The sequence below is a fragment of the Anabrus simplex genome, chromosome 6, assembly GCF_040414725.1.
Source record: "Anabrus simplex isolate iqAnaSimp1 chromosome 6, ASM4041472v1, whole genome shotgun sequence".
Lineage (NCBI taxonomy): Eukaryota > Metazoa > Arthropoda > Insecta > Orthoptera > Tettigoniidae > Anabrus > Anabrus simplex.
The window spans coordinates 197,098,386-197,125,088 of record NC_090270.1 but is presented as its reverse complement, the minus strand read 5'-3'; the positions used below and the strand labels follow the sequence as shown (position 1 = coordinate 197,125,088).

General features: G+C 41.3%; 1 protein-coding gene across 1 annotated transcript in view; it reads right to left on the bottom strand.

The window, feature by feature from the left end:
- The window catches only part of LOC136875931 (pyroglutamylated RF-amide peptide receptor-like), a 223,225-nt gene that overhangs the window by 87,936 nt on the left and 108,586 nt on the right, over positions 1–26,703 (bottom strand). The window contains exon 4 of the mRNA XM_068228261.1: positions 6,846–7,051. Coding sequence (XP_068084362.1) covers positions 6,846–7,051 — 206 coding nt within the window. The remainder of the gene's footprint in view (positions 1–6,845; positions 7,052–26,703) is intronic.

Below are 26,703 nucleotides of genomic sequence, written 5' to 3'. Positions count from 1 at the left end.
GTAATGCCATTCCTTATGCAGTCAGTCTTGTTACGAATGGTGTGAAAATGTCGCTTATAGGGTCGGTTGTGCATTCATTTTAGTGGGCTTGGCAGACTGAGATGTAACAAAAAATTGTGGCTCTATGAGAAAGCAACAGAAAACTAACTTACTGCTCAATTCTCTAGTATGTATCTTCAGTGATATCTAGGCCATCTATGCCAGCTTATGGTGGAATTGTTGAGGATCAAACCAGCCTTCGGGGTGACTACTCAACATACATGCATACATCCAAAAGTTCTGATAACAAATGATGCACAAAATGTTGTTAGGAAATAAACGGAAAATTATTTATCTGACTGGAAATATTAATTTTATAAATTAAAATATGTCACTATACCGTCGATCTATATCGAAGACTAATTATCGGAATTACAAGACAACAGTAAATATAAAATAATATCAATCCTGTCATTGTGAACCGAGCAATTACCTTTTAATGCACACAAATCATATTCATGAAACAACCTGTGCCAGTCCAGCAGAACTATTTTTTGGGCGTTTTCTGCGTGATACGGTACTAAGTGTATAAGGAAGTTAACCGTCGTTTAAAATTACAGAGGAATTCCAAAAGGAAAGGTTACTAAAGTGGGTGACCTAGAGATACATATTCTATGAATTTTGGAAGATTTGTCTTGACAGTCCAAAATAAAATGGGAAACGCAATCATGGCAACATCTCCGAATGGAAAGGAAATTCTTACTAACTCTCCTTTCTTTAGGCTTTTCGAATAATTTAGCAGCATAGACGAAGATGAAGACGAAAGGATGAGCACAGTAGGTTCTCGTTTCTCTGATTTCTCGGTTAGTGGAGAAAGCAGCGAGTAGAGAAAAGTCGTTCCGGAAGTTGAAGTATTAACCGCAGTCGAAGGATTGCGAATTACGTAAAACAAAAAGCCGTCACATTTTAAAGATTGCTATGTAGTCTTCACAAAATAGATTTCTTTATTCTTTTATTAGTAATTCATTTTAACCATATTTTAAGTGTAGATACGTTTTATTAAAAACCCTGCATTTTAAAATGTAAGTTCTATTATGTTTGTTTTCGCTTAACTTTTGTAAAACTATTTTCAATTTTACATTCTCGGCTAAAAAATAGGGGTAAGATGGTTTCAAAATCGCTTGTGTTTTATTTTGATTTTAGACGTAGGATATGAGAAGATACGGAGTCGAAGTAAATGTGTGATACAGAAATGTTTATGTTATCCTGAACCAGTACAAAGGACAACAAGTTTCCTTCACTCAATGGGGAGTGGAGATGATACTCAGCACAAGGACTTAGTCCAAAGAGAAGAATGAGAGAAGCCAGAGAACATTCCCATTGAAAACTCCACAGTTCTAGTCCTTCAGGCAAGCAACTCAATGTTGAAAACATCCTAGGGATATGAGCTACGAATTTTTAGGTAAATAAAATATAACACGAGAATATATTCTTTATTTATTCCCCAAAATTGCAGTCCTTTTCTTAATCATCGTTATTCTGTCGATTAGATTAACAGTTTGTTTCTACCACTACGAGCGCTAATGTGAGTGAATGCCGAGTTTCAATTAAGCACCACTACGAGCACTGATATGAGTGAATGCCGAGTTTCAATTAAACACCACTACGAGCGCTAATGTGAGTGAATGCCGAGTTTCAATTAAGCACCACTACGAGCGCTAATGTGAGTGAATGCCGAGTTTCAATTAAGCACCACTACGAGCGCTAATCTGAGTGAATGCCGAGTTTCAATTAAGCACCACTACGAGCGCTAACATGAGTGAATGTCGAGTTTCAATTAAGCACCACTACGAGCGCTAATGTGAGTGAGTGCCGAGTTTCAATTAAGCATCACTACGAGCGCTAATGTGAGTGAATGCCGAGTTTCAATTAAGCACCACTACGAGCGCTAATGTGAGTAAATGCCGAGTTTCAATTAAGCACCACTACGAGCGCTAATGTGAGTGAATGCCGAGTTTCAATTAAGCACCACTACGAGCGCTAATGTGAGTGAATGCCGAGTTTCAATTAAGCACCACTACGAGCGCTAACATGAGTGAATGTCGAGTTTCAATTAAGCACCACTACGAGCGCTAATGTGAGTCGATGCAGAGTTTCACTTAAGCCCTTACAACTACATTCGCTGTGGACATTTTTCAAAAATATCAAAAAAACTCCTGAGGGTATTGAATCAAGGAACACATTAGGGAAATAATTATGTAAATAAGTTAATTTGTCTAGGATTTGAGTAAAAAAAGAAAAACGAGCAAAGAAACAAGCGATTTTAGGCTGTTTCTCTGGAACTGCAATTAGTCCGGAAGTGAATTTTCGAAGTTTTTAAAAAGTTTGTTAGAACTATTAAAGACTCATAATTTGATTCATTTCCGGGCCCTTTAGTCCTTTAACTTTCAGTACCATTCCATCTATCCTATCAGACTTCCCTTGGTCAACTCTTGTTCTTTTCCGACCCCGACGGTGTTAGAGTACTCGAGGCCTAGGGAGCCTTTCACTTTCACGCCCTTCGAGGCCCTTGCTTTCTGGCCGATACCTTCTTTTCTCGAAGGTTGAACTTTCAACTAAAACAATAATCACCACCACCACTCACAGTTTTTTTATGCTATTTGTTCGGGGCGTCGACCTAGAAAGATCTTTTGCCCCTACTTGCACCATATGTGAGGAACCTGCGTGTATTTTGTAAATGGCGGAAGTGTAAAGTTTTGAATGTGAGGAAAGGAACGTTGGACAAACACCCAGTCCCCAGGCCAGGGCTATTGATCATTTACGATTAAAAACCCCTGACCCGGCCGGGAATCGAACCCGGGGCCACCGGGTGACAGGCGGACGCGTTGCTCACTACACCGCGGGGCCGGATATTCACAGTTTACTGTGTGAGCATGCCGTAATACACTGCCTGCTCGATATGAAGCAGCTATTCCATGCATATCGAGCAGGCAGTGTATTACGGACCGCTGACCGCTTCCAATGCCTCCTCTATAAGTTCTCTTCCAATTCGAAAGATGGCAGCCCGTGTCGCGTAGTCCGTGGCAGTGTTTATTGCACAGAGCTGTTATTCCGGAGTGATTAAATAATGTTATTTGCTTAACGTCCCACTAACTACTTTTACGGTCTTCGGAGACGCCGAGGTGCCGGAATTTAGTCCCGCAGGCGTTCTTTTACGTGCCAGTAAATCTACCGACACGGGTCTGTCGTATTTGAGCACCTTCAAATACCACCGGATTGAGCCAGGATCGAACCCGCCAAGTTGGGGTTAGAAGGCCAGCGCCTTAACCGTCTGAGCCACTCAGCCCGGCCCGGAGTGATTGACTAACAATATGGTGCAGTTAACAGTCGCACGTATAAAAAAGTATTCTGTAATGAACCATCCGCCTCTGTGGTGTAGTGGTTAGTGTGATTAGCTGCCACCCCCGGAGGCCCGGGTTCGATTCTCGGCTCTAACACGAAATTTGAACCGTAGTACGAGGGCTGGAACGGGGTCCATTCAGCCTCAGGAGGTCAACTGAGTAGAGGTGGGTTCGATTCCCACCTCAGCCATCCTGGAAGTGGTTTTCCGTGGTTTCCCACTTCTCCTCCAGGCAAATGCCGGGATGGTACACAACTTAAGGCCACGGCCGCTTCCTTCTCTCTTCCTTGTCTATCCCTTCCAATCTTCCCATCCCGCCTGTTCAGCATAGCAGGTGAGGCTGCCAGGGCGATGTACTGGTCATCCTCCCCAGTTGTATCCCCCGACTCAGAGTCTGAAGCTCCAGGACACTGCCCTTGAGGCTGAGTCCGAGGAAAAAACCGACCCTGGAGTGTAAACAGGTAACGAAGAATAAGAATAAGAAGAAGAAATGTAATGAACCAACGAGGCGGTGTGCTAATGAAATGGCGTTTCCGACAAGTGCAGGTCTTCTGATTTGGCACCCGTAGGCGACCTGCGCGTTGTAATAATGATGAAATGGTGACGAAGACGACACATAGCCTACACCCAGCCCTAGTGCCAGGGAAATTAACCAATGATGGTTAAAATTCCTGACCCAGCCGGAAATCGAACCCGGGACCCCTGTGACCAAAGGCCAGCACGTTAAGAGTTTAGCCAGACACAGAGCTAATGTTAACGTATTGATCGACTGAGGAGAAACTTAGGCCTATAAATCAGATTTTTTTTTATCTACTGCCAGCTATGTGTGAACACCTGAAGAGAATGCGGCGCCACTGTGTGTTTGTATCATCTGTAACAAACGATTGCCATCCGTACCCGTAATGGCGGTACTGGGATAGGTCGCTATCAGCAACTTGCTAGGTATTTCGATGGTACAAATGTTACAACGGTCATGATTATTATCCGCGTAATAATCACTACTTAAGTAGAAATGTTAAAACTCCGCTTTACGCAGTGTCCATGTTTCTGAGCCATAACTTAAAACACTCCACACGCAACTTTTCACGAAGTGTTTTCGTACCTCTATATAGATGGTCTTAGATGTTAGTTAAGATTTCTTTTTTGAAAAAAAACTCACTTCTTCTGTGCAAACCGGGGATTTACTTCTCTTGTACGTTTTCCGTCAGATGTCATCAGACTTCCTAGATATTTGTATTCCTTTATTTGAGCTAGTTTTTATCCATCCATCAGCATGTTGGAAATTTGGTAATTATCCTTTGTACAGGCCATTATCTTGATCTTCCTTTTGTTTATTCTCATGTCCCCCCTCTCCTGTAGCAATTCATTAATGTTCTACCTTTCTTAATCAGTTTACCCTCCAGGGTCGGTTTTTCCCTCGGACTTAGCGAGGGATACCACCTCTACCGCTCAAGGGCAGTGTCCTGGAGCTTCAGACTCTGGGTCGGGGTATACAACTAGGGAGGATGACCAGTACTTAGCCCAGGCGGCCTCGCCTGCTATGCTGAACAGGGGCCTGGCGGGGGGATGGGAAGATTGGAAGGGATAGACAAGGAAGAGGGAAGGAAGCGGCCGTGGCCTTAAGTTAGGTACCATCCCGGCATTTGCCTGGAGAAGAAGTGGGAAACCACGGAAAACCACTTCCAGAATGGCTGAGGTGGGAATCGAACCCACCTCTACTCAGTTGACCTCCCGAGGCTGAATGGACCCCGTTCCAACCCTCGTATCACTTTTCAAATTTCGTGGCAGAGTCGGGAATCGAACCTGGGCCTCCGGGTGTGGCAGCTAATCACACTAATCACTACACCACTGAGGCGGACCATTAATGTTATTTAGTTTTATTTATTATTATACAATCTTCCTGCAACAGCTGCAGGTTGCCCAAAGACAAATAGTACCTTAACAACAATAATGGATATGGATACAGTAGATAATGTGATCGTGATGTTAAGTGTAGGCATTAGAGTGAGGCATGTCAAACATTTATTTGAGGTCCGCAAGCATGCTTCTTGAAGATCATGATGGAATTCTTGAGTGTGGTAATCGCGATGTTATAGATGAAACCTTTATTCAGCCCAAAGGTATTGCAGAAGTTGACAGAAAATGTAGGTATGGTTCCTCGAGCACTTAAAATCAAGCCGTTTACAGAGATGGATGTGAGCTTATACTTTCGCTTATAGAGGTCCACCGTTTCCTTATAAATTCCTTTTTCTGTACCCACCTCTTCCGGCTGGTTTTCGTTGGTCTTAAATCTAATTGTTGGATCAATGATGAAAACTTCAGAACAGAATGGCTTAAAAGCAGTAATGTCAATACGTCGCTTTCTCTGTTGGAGCGACCATGTACTTCTTCATAGACATTCTAACCTTGTCCTCTCAAAGCGGTAGCTATAATTGATCTGGCTACATTATGGCATGAGGTGCGCAGTAATTCACCATGTGGACAGGCTCCCAGGACATGTGACAGAGTTCCGAACTTTCTGCGGCAACGCCCTGGGATCTGCCAGGTACAGTACGCACAGCAGAAACATTGGAGTTCATTTTTATTGCGTCACGCCATTCACTGCAAGACAATGCTTTATGATCACGAATCCACGTATTCGCTGGAGTATACTGTTTAAACAGGACTACACCTTCGCCTTTATTCTCTTTCATGCTCCAGTTGTCAGAATCTGTTCTTCTCAGTTCGAGTCGAACTTTCTTTGTATCTACAAAACCATGCCCTTTGTCTCGAATAGATTCTGTTTCTGCTACATTCAATGCTGCGAGACTCATGCTGATTTCTCGTCGAGTATGAAAAAATGTTATTGGAAGATTTCAAAATTTTGCATGCATTAATATGTTGCAGATATATTTCCCATGATACACAAAATAAACCCAGACCTTTAAATTTCATTTCAGCGTATATCATATCATTCGGGACATCCATGGGAAGTTGCAAAATTTCCTTTAATGTTCCCCTAACCATAATATGGGCGTCGTTTATAAATTTGACTGGAATCTTCTTCATTTTCAGTTTTCAGTGTTATATCATCTACGTATCGTATGGTACTGTACAGTTTGCCATTAACATGTATGTCCTGATTATTGGCAGCTAAAAATTCATATTATTAAATTTCGTTAAATATAACAGAAATATTAATATTACGGCTCATATTCACTTAAATTTATCCCCAAAATCTTATCTTATTCACTGATAATATAGAAGGTCTCCTTAAAGCTACTAAGTTTGAGAACCATTGCTCTGGAGTCAGTTACTCGAACAATTCTGAATTAGTATAACAACAAGCTGAGTTGGCGCAGATCGTACCGAATCTATGCTAATTCCTTCCTACCGTCCGCAGATGATTAAAACAAGGGCAAAAAGAACAACCTCATTCGTCTTAAGTTATATTCAGTAGAGATGTGAATGTGGAATAGTAACTTACGCCTGTCCACTTGTCATGTCATATCGACGTTGCATTACTCGCCACACTTCCCAGCAGATGGCACTGTATGCCATCACCATGATACTCGTGGGTACCACAAGGATGAGAAGCAGCATGTAGAGCTCGTGGAACCGCCACAGAGGAAGGTTTTCAGAGTCGGCGACGCACCAGTACGCCTTTATTCGCTCTCCCACCTCCAAGTGAATCTGAAACAAGTACAGAAACACTACTTGTCAGTGAATAATTACATCCGAGTGTCTTAATGGGACAATTAATGGGGGTAAAAATTTTCATTTAGTACCTGGACAGGGTACGGCGGGCCTGCTAGACGGTAATGCCGTCTCTCACATCAGCGAGATTTGTTGGCAATGAGCCAGTCTGTCTTACAGTTAGCTATATATGTAAATCATTTTTCTAATCCCTTTGTTTTTTAAGTTATTTTATTGGTTTGAAACAGCATACCTTTCTGTTGGCAAATAATCTATACGTCCACGGCCGAATGGATCCCTCGCTGCGCTCCAGCTACAGCGACGAATGAAGTCGACCGTGATACGTCTTAAGTATGTCACCTTTTACTCACCAGGTTGCAGCAATCTCGAATTCACATTTCCTTAGTTTGTTTCCATCTTTTATCGGGGATTACATTTCATCTTCTCTAGGGATTTTTTGTGACCTTGGGAGGAAGATGGAGGCCTTAATTTGTAATGCAGCTTCTTTGTGGTACCAGAGAGTCTTCTCTGGTTTCAGACTTTTCTGATGGCCTTTTGCAGTAGAAATATAGAATCCGTCTGGCAAGAATTATAACATGATATGACAATTTGAATGCTGCTATTATTACCTAGAAACGATTATGGAGGACAGATGTGTTCAATATGCATGCCAAGGACCAATCCACCCGCCTAAAGCAATGGTCCAGGCGCCATTATCCACTGCTGCTGCCAAGGATCACGGTTATTGGCCGATATATCGAAGATTAAGACGTCATTCCTACCAATGGAGAGACAGAGATTTCGTTAACAACCAATGCAGAAGAAAAAGGGTTAAATAGGCTCGCGAAGTTTGAAAGTTTCATGGCATCGGATGATAACCTACACTTTCTGAATTCCTCCCTTAATCTTGGGGCTTTCACCAAGAGAAGAAAGGTCATTTAGCAACTGTAATGTATTTTTGCACACCCAGGCCAAACTCTGTCATGAGAACAATGGCCCTTTCGGGGCCACACACTCCCTTCGAGGGACTTTTGTTCTATCGCCGCGGCGCATGCTGTCCACACGACAAGAAAATCTACTTACCTCAGCGCTACTAGTGGAAACCTAAGTATTAAACAAAGGACAGTCACTTCGGGTGCGCCACATAGTAATGCTTCGTGTTACTAACATTGCGGGGCGGACTCTACAGTCATGCCCATTTTGCTCACATCGGCCGCGATATTATTTTTCTTTTTATACCCCTGGCCAGAGAGAAGGCGTTACCTTCTAGGTGGCCCGCCTCCCCCTTCAGGGAAGGAATGAAAACTTGCTTTTGTAAAAAAAAACTCTTCGGAGATAGGTGCACATACGGATGACCAGGGATTCCGGGACAGGGGAAGGCGGACCTCCTAGATGATGACGTCGCCTCTTAGGCCATGGGATTCGTATCGGAGAAGGTGTGAGGGTTGTCGGCTGTGGTCTAAACTAAGAACAGTATTTGCCTTATGCTATTATTCAGTTGTTCGTCTGGCTAAAAATTCTCTTACGCAATTCATAGCCTGCGTTTCATTTATGACTGGAAACTATATGGTCTGCGTGAATGTGGTCTTGTGATTTATTATTTCGCTCACTGGGTCTGGATGTTTTGGTCATGGGGCTTATGGCTCAAAGGAATGATTATCTTGCTAGTATATATCGTACCTTTGAATGGCTTTATCATGCCATCGGGGTTGACAGCAAAATGTTTTAATTGATGTGTTCTCAGTATGGAGTGATCTGCGAGGTTACGTTTCCAATAGTTGTTGGCGTCTTTCGATAAGACATCTGTGATAAATTATGAGTCAGGTCTACCGCACGGAGTTCTCTAGGATATATGTGAGAGATTCCGTTTTCATGAATGCACTGCTGAAGATACTCTTCTCTTCCTTTGACGCCACCTGTGTTCTGTGAGTATGTTAGTGAATGGGAGAAACTATGCCTTACATTCCGCCCAGTTCTGCCTTGCTTTTATTAATTTCTGTTGTCCGACTCATTGGCTGAACGGTCAGCGTACTGGCCTTCGGTTCAGTGGGTCCCGGGTTCGATTCCGGGCCGGGTCAGGGATTTTAACCTTAATTGGTTAATTTCATTGGCACGGGGGCTGGGTGTATGTGTTGTCTTCATCATAATTTCATCCTGATCACGACGCGCAGGTCGCCCACCGCCGTCAAATAGAAAGACCTGCACCTGGCGAGCCGAACCCGTCCTAGGATATCCCGGCACTAAAAGCCATACGACATTTCATTTTTATTAATTTCTGTTCATACTCATATTGATGTATTTTGTATTTCCCTGGATTCTCAATTTTCTATAAGAGATTGTGCTGGACTCCGATAAGGAGGGCCATTTATCTCCTCCTCATTTACGTACCCCTTTCGCCATGTTTTCTCCGTAAGGGGTCTCTCCTTACTTCCGGAAAGGAACATTGTTGTCTAAGTGTACTCTGGCGTGGTTCTTAAGGGACCGCAGTTGGAATTTGGACGACTTGTCCAATGTCTAACTGATACATTTTGCAATAAGTTTTGAGTGATCGTGCCGGGATTGCTGCAGCTGTACTGCTTGACCCTTGAAAGATTGCTGGAATGTTGACATACGTTCAAGGCTATCGTATGTGGACTCAATTAATTCATCTAAAAAGGTAAATTAAGCCTCGGTGGACGGTATTAAATAAAGTTTGTACGATGCAGTTAACTGACAATTCACAAGATCTCCAAGTCTTGCTGGAAAGAGTCAAAATAGCGCGTAATAACTGGGGTCTCCGAGTGAACATAAAGAAAACTTACTTCATGATAGTCGACGAGTAAGAGGAAGTTTAGGCCCAGCTCAAGTTGGGAAAAGAAAGATAGAACGCATTCGGCAGTACAGATATGTTAGGTCAGTAATGGGCACGCGGGGAGTATATTAGTTTAAATGAAGTACCTACTTAAACATTAATATTAAATAGAATTTATTGCAGCCAATGGCCATATGTTACAATAAATAAGGAATAAATAACTAGTAGCATAATTCTTTCAAAGATTTCCTCTTCGGGCACTTATCGAGATGGTAACGATCACAAGTATTATCGCAGAGAGAGCATACACAGTTCACGGTAGGTGCATGAAACTTGGTTGTGTGGCAAACTTTATGGTGAAAACCATGTACCGCAAATCTAGTAACAAGATGTCGTAACTTGTAGTTGGAAACTGACCATTCTCTGCTGATCATAGCGTCAGTAGAGTAAAAATCACTCCAAATCTCTGCTTTTTTTCGATAATGCTCTTGCAGTAGTTCCTGATAAGGCGTCGTTGAAGGCAGTGTCAGGCTGAATCTCAGGTTTTCCAAGAACATTGGTTCTCGACATAATTCATAGACTAGTCTGGATGGTGTCCACTTAGAAACACAAAGCACCCTCTTCAGAAAAGTAGCCTTAAGCATTAATATTAAGATACAATAATCAGGGGATATGTTCCCTGAATGTTGTGTGGAACGGAAAGAGTGGGTTATATCCCAGGTCTTGTGGAGGAAACTAGAATCTTCTGAAATGTAGGTTCAGCAGCAGATATTATGAATCTCATAGACGGAAAAATTGAACAATACCGAGGTGATAAATTGGTTACATCAAAACACAAAAGTCTCGTTATCTATCACAAGACGGAAGTTTAAATAATTTCGGACACGTGATTCGTAACGATAACTATACAATCCTACAATTGGTGATGATAGCAAGTAAAGGACTTCAGAGACTAGATCGACAAAAGTCTGTGACTTAAGAACCCGAGGGTCTGTTACCAGAACTCAGAAAACATTTTTCGTGAGGAGGACTCCAGAGTATACATAGTTAAGATGTTCAATAACGTTCATTAGAGGATAGTACAACGTTTTGAAATTTGTCGACTAATCATCGCCGGCTCCACGGAGTAGGAGAAGCGTGCCTGCTTCTTACGCGGAGGCCCCGGGTTCGATTCCCGGTCACGTCAAGGATTTTTACCTGGATCTGAGAACTGGTTCGAGGTCTACTCAGCCTACGTGATTATAATTGAGGACCTATCTGACGGTGACATAGCGGCTCCGGTCACGATTCGTCATGCTGACCACAAGACATCTCATAATCTGCAGGCCTTCGGGTGGAGCAGCGGTCGCTTGGTACCCTTTGGCCCTTCGGGGCTGTTGTGCGATGGGGTTTGGAGTAATCATTAGTAATATTACTTTAATTTGTAATTTATCTGCGTATGTGATTTTAAAATATTGTATTCAGTTTACATAATATCATTTTAGCAGTGAAATTATTACCATTAATTTAATTATGCACCAGAGGAAACAGGACGTCGTAATTACAATGCTGACAGACCGCAAGCAAGGTATTGAATATTATCAAAGTATATTGAAAGATTAGACTTTTAGCCAAACAGTATGAGCGGCTGATGTACGTACAATTGTTCAAGTGAATTCGAATTAACCAATATTAAGTTTCATTTCCACAAATCGTGTTCTATAAGGAAACACATTTCATCGAAAGTATTCGTAGTTACCAAACACTAGAAAAAAAATACGTAATGAGAACTGTGTGGAATTCTAACAATGGCGTAACCTACGGTATCCACCTGTGGGTGGGGGTGGTAGAATAACACCCACGGTATCCCCTGCCTGCCGTAAGAGACGACTAAAAGGGGCCTCTGGGGATCTATATTTAAGAGCGTGGGTTGGCGACCACGGGGCCCTTAGACGAGTCCTGGCATTGCTTTCACTTACTTGTACCAGGTTCCTCACTTCCATCTATCCTATCCGACCTCCCTTGGTCAACTCTTGTTCTTTTCCGACCCCGACGGTATTAGAGCACTTGAGGCCTTCGTGGCCCTTGCATTCCTTTGGTACCGGGCGAGTTGGCCGTGCGCGTAGAGGCGCGCGGCTGTGAGCTTCCATCCTGGAGATAGTAGGTTCGAATCCCACTATCGGCAGCCCTGAAAATGGTTTTCCGTGGTTTCCCATTTTCACACCAGGCAAATGCTGGGGCTGTACCTTAATTAAGGCCACGGTCGCTTCCTTCCAACTCCTAGGCCTTTACTATCCTATCGTCGCCATAAAACCTATCTGTGTCGGTGCGACGTAAAGCCCCTAGCAAAAAAAAATCCTTTGGCCGGCAAATTCAATTTTTCGATGTGTCGGACCCCTTCCATTTTTCTCTATGATTAGGCTAGTGTTATATAGAGGGTTAAATTAATTTGGGAGTGACCAGACTAATAATAATAATGTTATTTGTTTTACGTCCCACTAACTACTTTTTTAAGGTCTTCGGAGACGCCGAGGTGCCGGAATTTAGTCCGGCAGGAGTTCTTTTACGTGCCAGTAAATCTACCGACACGGGGCTGTCGTACTTGAGCACCTTCAAATACCACCGGACTAAGCCAGGATCGAATCTGCCAAGTTGGGGTTAGAAGGCCAGCGCCTTAACCGTCTGAGCCACTCAGCCCGGCTGTAGTGACCAGACTGAAAAGAAAAAGAAACAAAAAAAATCGCCAGGCATTGCCAATATACCCGCTGAAATAATTAAGGCAGCAGGAAACCACTCTATGGATGCGTTATATGGACTTCTACACATGATCTATGAAATTGGACACAATCCTACAGAATTCAATAAGTGTACACTTTTACCCATACCAAAAAAGGGTCTAGGCAACAAAATGTGTACTATCGTACAACTAGTTTAATATGACATGCTTCTAAAATTCTAACAAACATAATTCGTTCATTCATTCCTACTTTCTAAAGATCAATTTGGTTTGAGGAAAGGAAGTGGTACGAGAGAAGCAATTCTTATGCTAAGACTAATATTATACAAACGTCTAAGAAAGGGTAAGGAAAACTATGTTGCTTTTGTCGAAACTAGAGAAAGCATTTGATGAAGTAGAATGGTATAAGTTATTTAAAATACTAAAAGACATAGGAGTCAAATATAAGGACAAGAGAGTTATCTGAAGTTTCTACAAAGAAGAAGTGTCGGTGATAAACTGCGATTGGAAACAAAAAGAAGCAAAGATAAGACATAGTGTAAGTACTATTCATCGGATACATTCAGAAAGATGTAGATGAAGCAAAGGAGAAGGGTGGTGTAAACATTCAAGGGGAGAGAATAGATACAATTCGTTTTGATGACGACATAGCAATAATAGCGGAGAGTGAAGAACAATTAACGACAATGCTGGAAGTAATGAACAGCACTTTTACATATGGATATAACATGAAAACGAATTCAGAAAAACAAAAGTAATGCTGATAAGTAAGCAACAAAGAAAAATAAAGATAGCTCTGCATGGGAACCAGATCAGTAACGCTGAAGAGGTTTCTTAATTAGGAAGAAAAATAACAGATGATAACAGAAGTAAGGGAGATGTTCAATAAATTTACAAATTCTTTGCAATAATTTAAGAAAAGACTAGGAAACAACAGATAGGGAATCTGCCACCTGGATGACTGCCCTAAATGCAGATCAGTGTTAATTGATTGATTGATCTGGTCACCAAAATTTTTCAGGAAAAGATAACCTTCAATAAAAAGAGAATGCTCTCCACATCTATAAACATCAGCTTTAAAATGAGGAAGCAATATATATATATATTTCGTATGGCATGAGGATACATTGTCGCAATTTGGTTATTTACAAATATGTACAATTACGCGAAAACAGTTGCATCTATACACACAGAACAAGTACGTAATAAACAAACAACATTTATACATTTGAGCTCATCAATATCTGGATTGCTGCTAAACCTGAATGTCCAGTTTTGTTATCCAACTCACAGCTTCATCACTGGCCTCGTGGATGTCCTTTATTGTCCCACTGAATCTTCGCAGTGGGCACTCTGTGACGATATGTTGAACGGTCTGAGGCACGTCAGAGCAGTAGCAATAAGGGTCGCTGGTAATCTTCCACTTGTGTTTCCAGAAGTTGCATCTGTCATGTTGAGTTCTGATCCGATTAAGTGATGACCAGATTTTTCTGGGTAAGTTGAAGCCAAAAGGTTGCATAACTGGATCCGAAATTAGACCTAATGTGTCAGGGTTTGAAGCTGCCCACCCATCGCGCCAGGCAGTGTTAGTATGAAATTCATCTTGGGCTAGCCTCTTTCCTAGCAACCAAGAAGGGTTCCTAGATTTCAGCCTGAGATCTTCACGTAGGCAGTCTTGATGTATTGGTAGAAGAGGATTGTCACAGCATTTAACCCATTCTTTCTTCAGTGCCATTTGTCTTCGGAGATGAGGAGGTGGAATATTTGAAAGAACTGGTAACCAATCCAAAGGTGTGGATTGGATGGTTCCTGATATAGTCCTCATTGTATCGTTTAACTGAGTGTCTATCTTCTTTGTATGGGCACTGTTGAGCCATACTGGGCATCAGTATTCGGCTACTGGGTATACTAACGCAAGTGCTGTAATTCGGAGGGTGGATGCAGATGGGCCCCAGCTTGATCCTGTGAGTTTGTGCAGGATGTTATTGCGGGTTTTGATCTTGGCAGATGTTTTGCGTACATGTTCGCTGCAAGTCAAGGATCGATTCAAGGTAACGCCTAGATATTTTGGATGAGGATTGAACTTCAATATATGACCTCTGAATTGAACCCGAGGGACATTATTGGCTTGTATGTTGCTCAAATGAAAGCAGGTGACCTCTGTTTTTGTTATGTTTGGTTTCAGTCGCCAGGTTTTAAAATAATTATCAATTCTGCAGAGATCTTTAGTGAGTGTGGTTTCTGCTCCGGCAAAATCACCAGACTGGGCTGCAAAACAGATATCGTCAGCGTATATAAACTTCCTAGCATTAGTTGAATGTAGATCTGCTGTATATACGTAGAAGAGCAATGGGGCCAGTACCGATCCCTGTGGTAATCCGTCACTCAATTTGTAAGTTTTACTTATGTTGCCGTGTAGGTGTACTTCAATCATTCTATTAGCCAACATATTATTCAGCAAGGTGGCAAACGTCTTACAAGGGATTAACTTCAGAAATTTGAGGATCATCCCTTTTCGCCAGACTGTGTCATATGCTGATGACAGATCCACGAACACTGCTACGGTCTTCTTTTGATCTTGAAATCATGAGTAAACAATGAGTGAAAACATATATATTACTGACGTGCAGTGTTCGAACTTAACATGGGTAACCAAGACGGAGCACCATAAACCTCATTGCATATGCAACCACCATCACGTGTGAGTGGAGCGTGTAAGCTAAGATGCCCGAGTTTGTTTCTCTTTGTTCGACAGGGCATTTTCGAACCGAAGTTTGCTGACTAGCGAGGATGACCTTACTTGCTTCAAACAACGGTACAGCAAGAGGTAATTACGAGATGGAATAGCCTATATAAGACATTACACTCTGTTTTTAAGCAGTATGCTCAAACTGTCGCATTGTTGCGAAATATTAATGCCTTCCAAAATTTGAACGGCTTCAGTTATGAGTTTGCGGAACAGATGGTAGTTTTTCTTAAACCATTCAAAGAAGCAACAGATGACCTGGAGCATGAAACAGCACCAAGAATTCACTTAGTACTCTTGTGGTTTCATGAAGTCACTGCTCAGTCAATGAATCAGACTGTGAGGTTTTCATTAATGACTGACTTTTTCACTTTATGCTACTTAATATGCATGCATTTATTACATTAATATTATATTTAACCTTGATTTTACCTTCAGGAAATACATAAGAAAAATATCAGAACTCACAAGCTCTTAAGTGAAATGGTATAACCCTCAACTCTACCTTTCTATGGCCTCCGTTTTGTCACTTGAAAATATTAGAAGAAGATGAAGGAAAGGCCGTAATGGACTAAGTTCGACGTATCTGTAAAACATCATATTAATGAGGTTCGTAATATAATTTTCTGTGTGTAGTTACTTAAGTAACTGCATTCCAACGTCCATCAAACACCTTATTTAGTTACTTCATGGCTAATTTTATTATTTTCTCTCTGTAGATCCTTCTCTTCTCACTGCGCATGCACCGACCAGCTACAAGAGCCTTTAAAAAAGAAAAAATTCAGAGTACGGATAAGCTACAGCTCAGCTGTTGATGACGAAGTAGGGGTATACTGCCATATGAATGCTGGCGAAGAAGATGACGACCTTAGGCGCTGGTGGAAGGAACATACAATCAGTCTGCCTATTCTGTCAGTAATTGCCGGACGTACGTTGTGCATTGCAGCAACCCGTGTAAGCAGCGAAAGAAACTTTAGTAAAGCTGGAATGCTATTCACGGGTCGTAAGATTCGGTTAGACACAGACCAAGTCAATGACTTGTTATTAATTCATCATAATAACAATAAAGAATCAGTTTGCAATTCATTTCCCAATTGTCAGAGTTTCTGCACATATAATGCAAAGATGACTTTTATCATTAATTTTGAGGTTTAAATTTAACTTTGTGTTGTAATGACGTGTTAATTTGTACAGTTGATACAAAATGTATTTGGTAGGGCTAGTGGTGAAATATATAGGTTATGCATTAATAAAGTTAATTTATTTTCCGAATATAGAGCAGTAAGGTACGCTAGCCTGGAGGAATACACGTGGCAGTACGTGAACTTCATTAACCATTTCTCGGACGGAAGTGATATTTACCACATTATTTCCAGTTGCGCTTGCATACGATACAGCCACAACTCAGTAAGTCCTACAGTGTAGAAACACAGTTTAATTATTGACAGTTTCATGTCCAGTCATGACTCCACCATTGACACAGATCGTAATGTTTCGAGAGATAAAGGTACGTGAGAAAAACTTAGCAGAGTACGGATACACAAGGATGGACGGGTGGGGCTGGGGTTGGGGGAAGGTGCGAGTATCAAGAGGCAAAGCAAATTCATCTCCGTACAGGCCATGACGGCCCTTGGAGGGGTGGAAGGTAAAGGCATCCATTATCCGTAACCTCGGCACTTGATGGGGTAGAGTGGTTAGCTCTACGCCCGGCCGCCTTTGCCCCCAAGAATTAACCTGGTACTCACTTGTGGAATAGACTGAGTGAACCTCAGTCCCACATGCACCTCCGGAAGTGGAAATCTGGTTTCTTAAATTGTACGACTTCCTGACGGGGATTCGAACCCACGTCCTTCCGGGTGAACCGAGCGCGCCTTTACCACCTCGGCCAGGCAGCCCTTATCAAGGGGGCAAGGTCGAACGATTATAGCTCGCCTCGCCTTGAGAAGCAAGCTTCAGTCATGTCCATTCTCGACAAATTTGAACCGAGCATAGAGCGTGTTTTGCATGACACTAGTATAGTATGTATGGAGCGCGAGACCTCGAAAATAGCGTGGCAGAGAAGAAGAGGGTAGAAGCCTTTGAACAATGGAGCCATATACAAATACTGAAAATTCCTTGGACAGATAGAGTTACTACTTAGGAAGTAATGGGAAGAGGTTGTAGAAACCCCGAGCTTGTCAATGAATATGATGAAGAGAAGAAATACATGGAATGGACACATAATCCTGGAGGGATTTGTTGAAGGAAGAAACTGCAGGGGAAGGTCTAGACTGGAATATATTGGTCATCTGGTGCAGGAGATGGGTTGCCAATCTTATATAGAACTGAAGAGAATGGTACAAAACCGCAACCTATGGAGAACTGCTGCCAACCAACCGTACGGTTGTAAATGTTTGTAGTAATTTAGTGGTAGTAGGTCAACTATAAACGCTTCCAAATCATCCGGTGCTGATTACTGCTTTAACCGAAAATGCGAGAGAAATATTATTCTTCTAACTCTAAACAGAGAAGAAATAGCTAGTGTTGAAATTAAGGGTTGTTCAAATGAAAGACACAATTCTAACGTGCTGTGTCGAGGTCACGCCGCAAGTTTTAACGTAAAATGCGTACCACGAGATAGGTATTGTCGAAATAAATGATCTAGTCAACGTGGTTTTTAAATTTTATTGTTGACATTTCACTTCTTAATTTTGAATACATTTCCACGTTTTCAATACCATTCATTTCAAATCATCCCCCACCACAGAGCTGGAGGCTGCTGCAGCGCGATACTCGCCTCATGATTGTCTGGACCGAGCTCGATAGCAGCAGTCGCTTAAGTGCAGCCAGTATCCAGTAATACGGGAGGTAGTGGGTTCTAGCCCCACTGTCGGCAGCCCTGAAGATGGTTTTCCGTGGTTTCCCATTTTCACGCCAGGCAAATGCCGGGGCTGTACCTTAATTAAGGCCACGGCCGCTTCCTTCCAATTCCTAGACCTTTCCTATCCCATCGTCGCCATAAGACCTATCTGTGTCGGTGCGACGTAAAGCAAATAGCAAAAAAATGACTGTCTGGACCAGATGATTGTTTATCAATTGAACGCTCAAGATGTGCCTCCTTTGCTTCATCCGCCGTTGGATTAGTTACCTATTTTCAGCATCCGTGCAGTTGGGCATGGAGAGTTTTCCATCACTCTAAAGCCACCAGTGGTTGGGTTACCTACTGGTCCGTGAGGTTCTTCTGTGGGAAGGTTAGCGGGATATTTGAAACAAAATCATTTGGGGCCCCTATTGCCCCATGGGGACGTGTCCCCTAAGGATTGCAGGTTTCAGTTCTGTGTCTCCAAAAACCACAAAACTAGTTACTGGAACGTATGACCAATAACTTAATTATTCCTTATCATAACCGGTTTGGAGTTGCCATAACACATTTCCAGATTATCCTGTTATTTGCGGCTTCCTTCATTGATACATATTTCGTGCCTGGATTATATCTGGAATTTGTTTGAGGAAGGTATTTCTAGATCTCTTCTTTGGTTATTTTTCTTCAATAAAGCTTTTCTCCGAAGTTCTCATTAATTCTCCGCAGTGGCGTATTGAGTGACCCGATCATACTAGACATCGGTTCTGGATTGTGCGAAGAATTGACCTCCGGTGGTTCATAGCATCTAGATTCGTGGTGTAGGACAACTTATCTCTCACCATATTTCACAGACTTCAGGGCGGTTCTTTTCATTTTTATTTAGTATCCACGTTTAAGAGACATACGGTACAACTGTTCATTTAAAATTCATGTGGCATCCTTTGTCGGAATGATTATTATTATTATTATTATTAATAATAATAATTCGATTTGGCCTACTGACGACCACGGTAAACAATTGACTTGATGGTTAGTCCTTTTATTATTATTATTATTATTATTATTATTATTATTATTATTATTATTATTATTATTATTATTTCTCTTGATCGTCACTCTACGCTCCCAAATTGAGTAGCCCACCTCTGGAAGGTGTCTCAGTCACGCTCTGATCAGGACCTCATCTTAAGTATTGAGAGTGAGGTCAATAAAACTCGCCTATTACTTCCAACTGGTATTACTCTATTTACTTTGGTCGTCCTCATACAATATTTTATGTTCTGTCCGGTAGACGCCGTAAGATCAAATATTGACGGATTACATATAACGTGCTGGTTGAGAGGGGGAACTGTGATTGCAACGAGGGAAGTATTTTCCAACAAAATCTCTAGTAGCAGCTTTCCTGAGTTCTCAGAATTACAGTGTACATGGCCAGGGATGAACGATATTATTACCGGAACGAATAATCCGCTGAATCTTCCCGGAGATACGATTAAGTCTTGAGCTTCTTAACGAGAAGTGGAGAGGAGAGTAAGTAGGGCTGAACTTCTGAGTGGTGGAGATGCGACGATTTATGTAATACTAGCTATAATACCCTGTGCTTCCCGTGCACTTTATGGATTGTTTACTTTCAAGTATTTTATTACCGGCTAATTATATGTGACGCGAATTTTTGTAGATATCTTTATTGTGACGTTGACTGATATTTGAAGTGCTGTTTTGTAGTATAAGAGTTATTGTTGTGTGTTTAATTTCAATTTTTATTTATAGATTATTTTTTCTCGTTAACACCTTGAGTGCCACGTGAGACCAACGTGGTCTCACAGAGCTTAATGCCATTCGGGCCGCGTGAGTCCGCTGTGGACTCACGCGCACTCTCAAAGTCTCAGGCCCCTTGGTGCTATACTGTCATCACACTTGACATGTAAACGTATGTTAAATGAAAATAGGTGGCCAGTACGTCATGAATCTATTCTTGGCCTGTCCATTTGCGAGTCCGATGTGGCACCACGTAGCCTGTACGTCACTGTAATATATCACCCACAATAAATAAATTATGACATTATTTATTGTTTTCTGATCGTGTCACGTGTACAAATAACACAATATTGTACTGTATAGTGTACTCATTGTTCATTGTCTCATATCAGGGTCTAGGCCTATAGACAAATTGAAAACATAGGACAAAAAAGTTACATGAACTTTCTAGAAAAAATATTTGTAACTGTCTCATTCGCAATCATATCACAAAATTGGTACACTTTTTGCATATGAATTTAAAGTATAAGAAATGAGACTTTCTGAAGAAATATGATTCAAACTGTGTTTTACAATCACAATCACACTACAAATCTGTGCACTTTGAAGAAACAGTCCAAACAGAAGAAATTTTCACAGGTTGGTCATTTGAACTTAGACTGTAGAGTCTTCCGCATGGCATATGGCCTTCTTGATTCAGTACCTACAGCGAGGAAGTTTGTTGAACAACAGCTCAGCAGCGACAAAAACATATGAAAGCTGTAACCAGCGCAAAGAATAAATGTTTCCAAGATTTGTCAAGGGAAAAATGTGCTGTCACTATATCCAACAAATCATTATGTCCATATTTATATACAACTAGTTCCACTTTAATGCGATTTGCGGGAAATTTGAATCAACGTCATCTTTCAGATGTATAACCACGTCTACCAACGTTCGTTAATCTAACACAACCCCTTCTTGGTGTTTGGATACTTTTTCGTCAGTAATTTCTATTTAACCCACTCCTGCAGATTTTCTAGCGGTGTACTGCCCCCACAGCATTTTTCACAGACAGTAAGTAATATTTGTACCAAATTTAGTTGAAGGGGTATTCCGCAAAAATGCACACGCTGTAAAATCCATGGTTTTTCAGGGTCACTGAGATGAATAGTGAGACTCAGGAATTTTTAAATTCCAAGTATAGTCCCCTTTGGGGTAGGGGGAGTGAGATGTAAAAATAATCGAAAAAAGAGCCGAATCTGTAGTTTTGGGGGTCGCTGAGGTGAATAGTGACACTTCGGAATTTTTTTAGTCCAACTTAGACACCTTTGCATGGAGGGCGATGGGGGAGTGAGATATAAAAATCGCAAACGGTGTCGAATCCATAGATTTCGTGGTCACTGAGATGAATAGTGTCAGTCCAGATTTTTTAAAGTTCAAATTCAGACCCCTTTGGGGTGGGGAGCGACGAGGAGTTAGAAATAAAAATAATCAAAAATGGTGTCGAATTCATAGTTTTCTGGGTCGCCGATTTGAATACTGACACTCAGGATGCCTTAAAGTCGGAGGTGAGAAGTGGTGATGAAGAAAATATCCGAACTGACGTAGATTAGTTTTATTAACACCTTAAGTGCCACATATGCAGTAAAGAAAAATTCCATCCAGGCCATTCTTTCTTTTTTTACTATAGAGTATAAAATAGTGCACCTTATTACAGAAATGTACCTTTTAGTCACCTTGGGCCAAAATTGTAGTCATAACATTGTGTCAAAATTGTGGTGACACATTGGTCTCACGCGGCCACTGACATTACCTTCCAGCTGTATAGGCCGCGTGAGACCAATGTGTCACCACATATCCTAGCACAGTTCTCACCTTCCTGACACACTGGTATACGTCTGTCTCATTAGCTCATGAACTACTAAACAATAAAACTCTTATATTTCGAACACTGAAATCTAATTGGAAGTATAATCCAACCGATGTTACTAAAATGAAGTTAGCAAGAGGAAAGACAAGAGCCCAGGAAAGTAACACTGATGTTGTTGTTCAGATAAAAGAGACGTTTTAATTTTGACAACTAAACACACTGGTAAGATGGTCACTATTCAGAGGAGGGATGGTGAAGAGCAAACACCACGGAGTGTTATAGAGTATACCACATGCAAACCGCACATTGATTTATCAGATCATAAAAAGAGCCATAGTACTTCCCCGAGACGGAGTAAAATGGTACAAAAAATAGCTATAGAGATATTGATCGGCACAAGTATAGTAAACGCCATCTATATTTCCAATCAACTTGGGAATGAGAGTATATCTGTTACCCAGTTCTAAGAGGACATTGTCGAACAGTTAACAGGTACCGGTATCAAAAATTTTCACGTTCCCTCACAAGTACTAAAGAAACAGGTATTACCCCACCGACTGGAGGATGTAGGCTGGCAGGGAAGACAGAGATGTAGTAATTGTTATGAAGAGATCCATCAGGAATTAAAGGAGGCTGTGGCCGAGGCGGTAAAGGCGTATTTGTTTCGCCCGGAAGGATGTGGGTTCGAATCCCCGTCAGGAAGTCGTAAAATTTAAGAAACGAGATTTCTACTTCCGGAGGTGTATATGGCCATCAGGTTCACTCAGCCTACACCAAAAATGAGTACCAGGTTAATTCCTGGGGGCAAAGGCGGCCGGGTGGATAGCTAACCACTCTACCCCATTAAGTGCCGAGGTTACGAATAGTGGAAGCCTTTATATTCTACCTCTCCAAGGGTCTTCATGGCCTGCATTGAGATGACTTTGACTTTGCATTGCAAGAATAGGATAAATATAATAGTCAACAAGATATATAAATAAAGTGACTGAAGTGTCTTGCCTCATATCACCCTTTTCTATGGAACCTCTAGGCACATTCACAGCAGAAGGTTGTGAAGTACCGGTAATTGAGCTTGCTTGTTTATTGTACAACTGTGCTTCTTTAGTCATTCTTCCGAGCATGTTCTCCGACGGTTTGAAATCTTTACACAGAGCAGTGACTCGAACACATCATTCACTTTAGAATTATTTAGCCTATTCCTATTTTTGACTTCCAACGAGATTAATTTAACCGAATTTTCTTTCACAATCAGTATTCGAGTGAGGGGGGTGACAAAATGCAATGGCGTATGGCTTTTAGTGCCGGGAGTGTGCGAGGACGAGTTCGGCTCGCCAGATGCAGGTCTTTTGATTTGACTCCCGTAGGCGACCTGCGCGTCGTGATGAGGATGAAATGATGATGGAGACGACACATACACCCAGTCCCATGCCAGCGAAATTAACCAATGATGGTTAAAATTCCCGACCCTTCCGAGAATCGAGCCCGGGACCTCTGTGACCAAAGGCCAGCACGCTAACCATATTGCCATGGAGCCGAGGGGGTGACAAAACAGAACGAAATATCTGAAAGTACGGGAAACTACGATCTATATACGCGAGACCGTGAAGTAACTCAGAAAGGAGTAAATTGGTAAATTCCCTTTGGGAATCTCATTATTCGAAAAGCCTGTCCCTCTCTTTCCAGCTTGTCATCTGTGAAAGCACATAACTATAACGAATACAAGAAGGAACAAAAATCTACGCATTTTAAAGAGAAAACAAGACAAAATTTACGATATTTCATAGGATCGTACAATAGGCGTACGATGCGCGGGTTGGATCGTACGATGGTACACAGTATCAAATAATCGTACATGTACGATCAAGATTGTACGGTTGTCAACGCTGCTCTATATGAAAACTGAGAAAAGATTGGAACTGAATTCGGTCTCTTGGCACATAATCTAGAGATTATAATGTGTGTACCAGTACCTCTCCCATCTTGCCGACCACTATTCTGATTGTGAATTTTTTTTTCACCAACGGGAATCAAACTAGCTAACCACGGTGTCAGATCGTATAAAATTTACGCCTTGACGACCATTGCCACTAGGCGGGTTAATGAAACGAATAAATAAATAAATAAATAAATAAATAAATAAATAAACAAATAAATAAATAAGTAAATAAATAAATAAATAAATAAATAAATAAATAAATAAATAAATAAATAAATAAATAAATAAATAAATCACGATGATAATAATCGATAGAGATGGTCCCAGGTTCTATCCCCAGCCGGTCAGGGTTTTTAGCCACATCAGGTTAATTTCTATGGCTCGTGATTGTCTCACTACGTATCTTCGTATTCATACGCAATACTCCATACTACCAACCACCACATATACATGCAACACATAGTGTTGGCGTCAGAGAGGACGGCTGTAAAACCTGGCTGATTCCTCACGTAACGCCGACTTCATATAATTAACGATAAAGAAGGAAAATATTATTATACATTTAAAATATTATATGTTAACATTACAAGTATTATTATTTATTTTCAACTTAATATACGAGTTCACAAAAATTCCAGGAATAGTCATAATCCTTATCATAACATTTTGTGAATTATATTTCATTATTAAAAGTTGCGACATAAAATATTCCTGTTATCCTCACTTTGGTACACACCGGAGAATGTGAAAGAGAAAGCGTTCTTGTTTGGTACACATGAAATGAACATTCCCACATCGAGCAGAGCCTCTCTCGCCAGACCTTTCTTCGGGTGAAACGATCTCTTGATGTCCGCATGACTGTCACGTACCTGCCGTACAGCTAAACCACTCTCTCAAACTATGCAATCAACAGCAATTATGCCACTTTGTCTGTCCCAGACTGTTCGCACCACATTACTCTGCTCTCTAACTAATAGCATGCTAACAGTACGTGGTCATTGGCTCGTATGTGAAGTTGAACACAAGCATGACCTTCACGAAAATAATGGGCATTTATTCCCCTTCACTAAACCTTGCTAATTCCTATCTAATGCACAGTATTTACTCACTTTAAGAGATATTATTATTCCATACTGAGCATGCTATATCTGCGGGGGTCCTAGGAGCTCTTAACTTGGGAGCGTAGATCGGCGTTATATTGTTATATATAGAGGATGGTTGCCTAGTTGAACTTCCTCTTAAATTATTAACAACCACCACCACCACCACCACCACCACCACCACCACCACCACCACCACGTCTGCGGGCGAAATTATCATCATACAGCGTAGCTGCTTGCCTCCCACCCAGAAGGCTCAGGCTCGAATCTCGCAGAATTTTATGGTGAAATTTTCACCTGAAAGTACATCTTATTTTAAAACACCGTCGTGGCTCCAGTGATCCGCGAAGGAAAGTCAGGTAAGCTGAAGAAAGTTCTATTAAACGTGTTATGTCACAGAAACACACATTGTGTTATACACCGACTTTCCCGCATATCTTTGCCTTAGTTACTAACATGGTGTGTTAAAATGGTAGTGCATATTATTATTTTAATAAAGGACTCCTAGAGAACACCCGTACTTACAATTTAGAGTTTTAATTTCAAATTATAAATTAATAATTAATCCGTAATTGCCTGAAAATTAAGTACAATGTGTCATTATTGTTGTTATTCGTACTGCAGTATAGTGCAGGAGACAATGAGAAAATATTCCAATGTATTTTTCATGTTACTAGTATTGATATAAATGAATGGTTAAAATTTCAAACTAGTACACATACCACTATTTTGTAAATTATCTGTGAGCTTCTAACGAGAGCTGCTATACGTTACGTCGTGGCGTTGAAACAAAGGGATGATTTATCTCTTCTCAACGAATTACATTTCAGGCTGCTTGTATGCGAGTCCATAGTTCATTTGGTGCTGCTGGGAGACTTTAACGTTCTAGTTGTCGACAGAGCATAGCTTATATATCTAACATAATTATCTGGAAAACTGATATCCCTCGGAGGAAGCCGTATCTGTTCCGTCTTGGAGAAAGCTTGAAGATTCTTGGAAACATGTGATCGGGCTTGCTGGAGTGTAGCGTCAGCAGTGCGCTGATTAAAGCGTATGAATTCTATAAATCCCTGATGTACCAGTTACTGGTGGGATTACCTTCAATGCGTAGCAGCCGAGATCGAAACGATATCTCATGGTGCCCGACATGCGTGTGGCCAGTGCGAAACTGTACAATGCACACTTGTTTGTGGAGATCATTTTTATTTAAGACTTACACTTACGAAATCTAATTTTAAGTGTACATTTAGCATAGTAGCATATTTACCTCTGTTGCGACATACAGATTTCACAGCGACCGACCTGCTTTATGGTCCTTCTATAAACTGGATAATGACACGGACTGTCCCCTATATGATGTGCTGTAATGATGTTTCTGCGGTTTCTATTTAATAACTTTCATTTCACCACTGATGTTGTAAGTAGCTTTGATTTTATTGTAATGGGTTAGCAATTGCCATGTCTATCAGTGTATTAGCAGGCTCTTCAGTTGTTCTCAAGTGTGATAGTGAACCTCACCATTGAGGTAATCACATAAATGGGATTGTAAATAAAGGGTACAGATCTCTGCACATGGTTATGAGGGTGTTTAGGGGTTGTAGTAAGGATGTAAAGGAGAGGGCATATAAGTCTCTCGTAAGACCCCAACTAGAGTATGGTTCCAGTGTATGGAACACTCACCAGGATTACCTCATTCAAGAACTGGAAAAAATCCAAAGAAAAGCAGCTCGATTTGTTCTGGGCGATTTCCGACAAAAGAGTAGCGTTACAAAAATGTTGCACTGTTTGGGTTGGGAAGAATTGAGAGAAAGAAGAAGAGCTGCTCGACTAAGTGGTATGTTCCGAGCTGTCGGCGGAGAGATGGCGTGGAATGACATTAGTAGACGAATAATTTATAAAAGTAGGAAA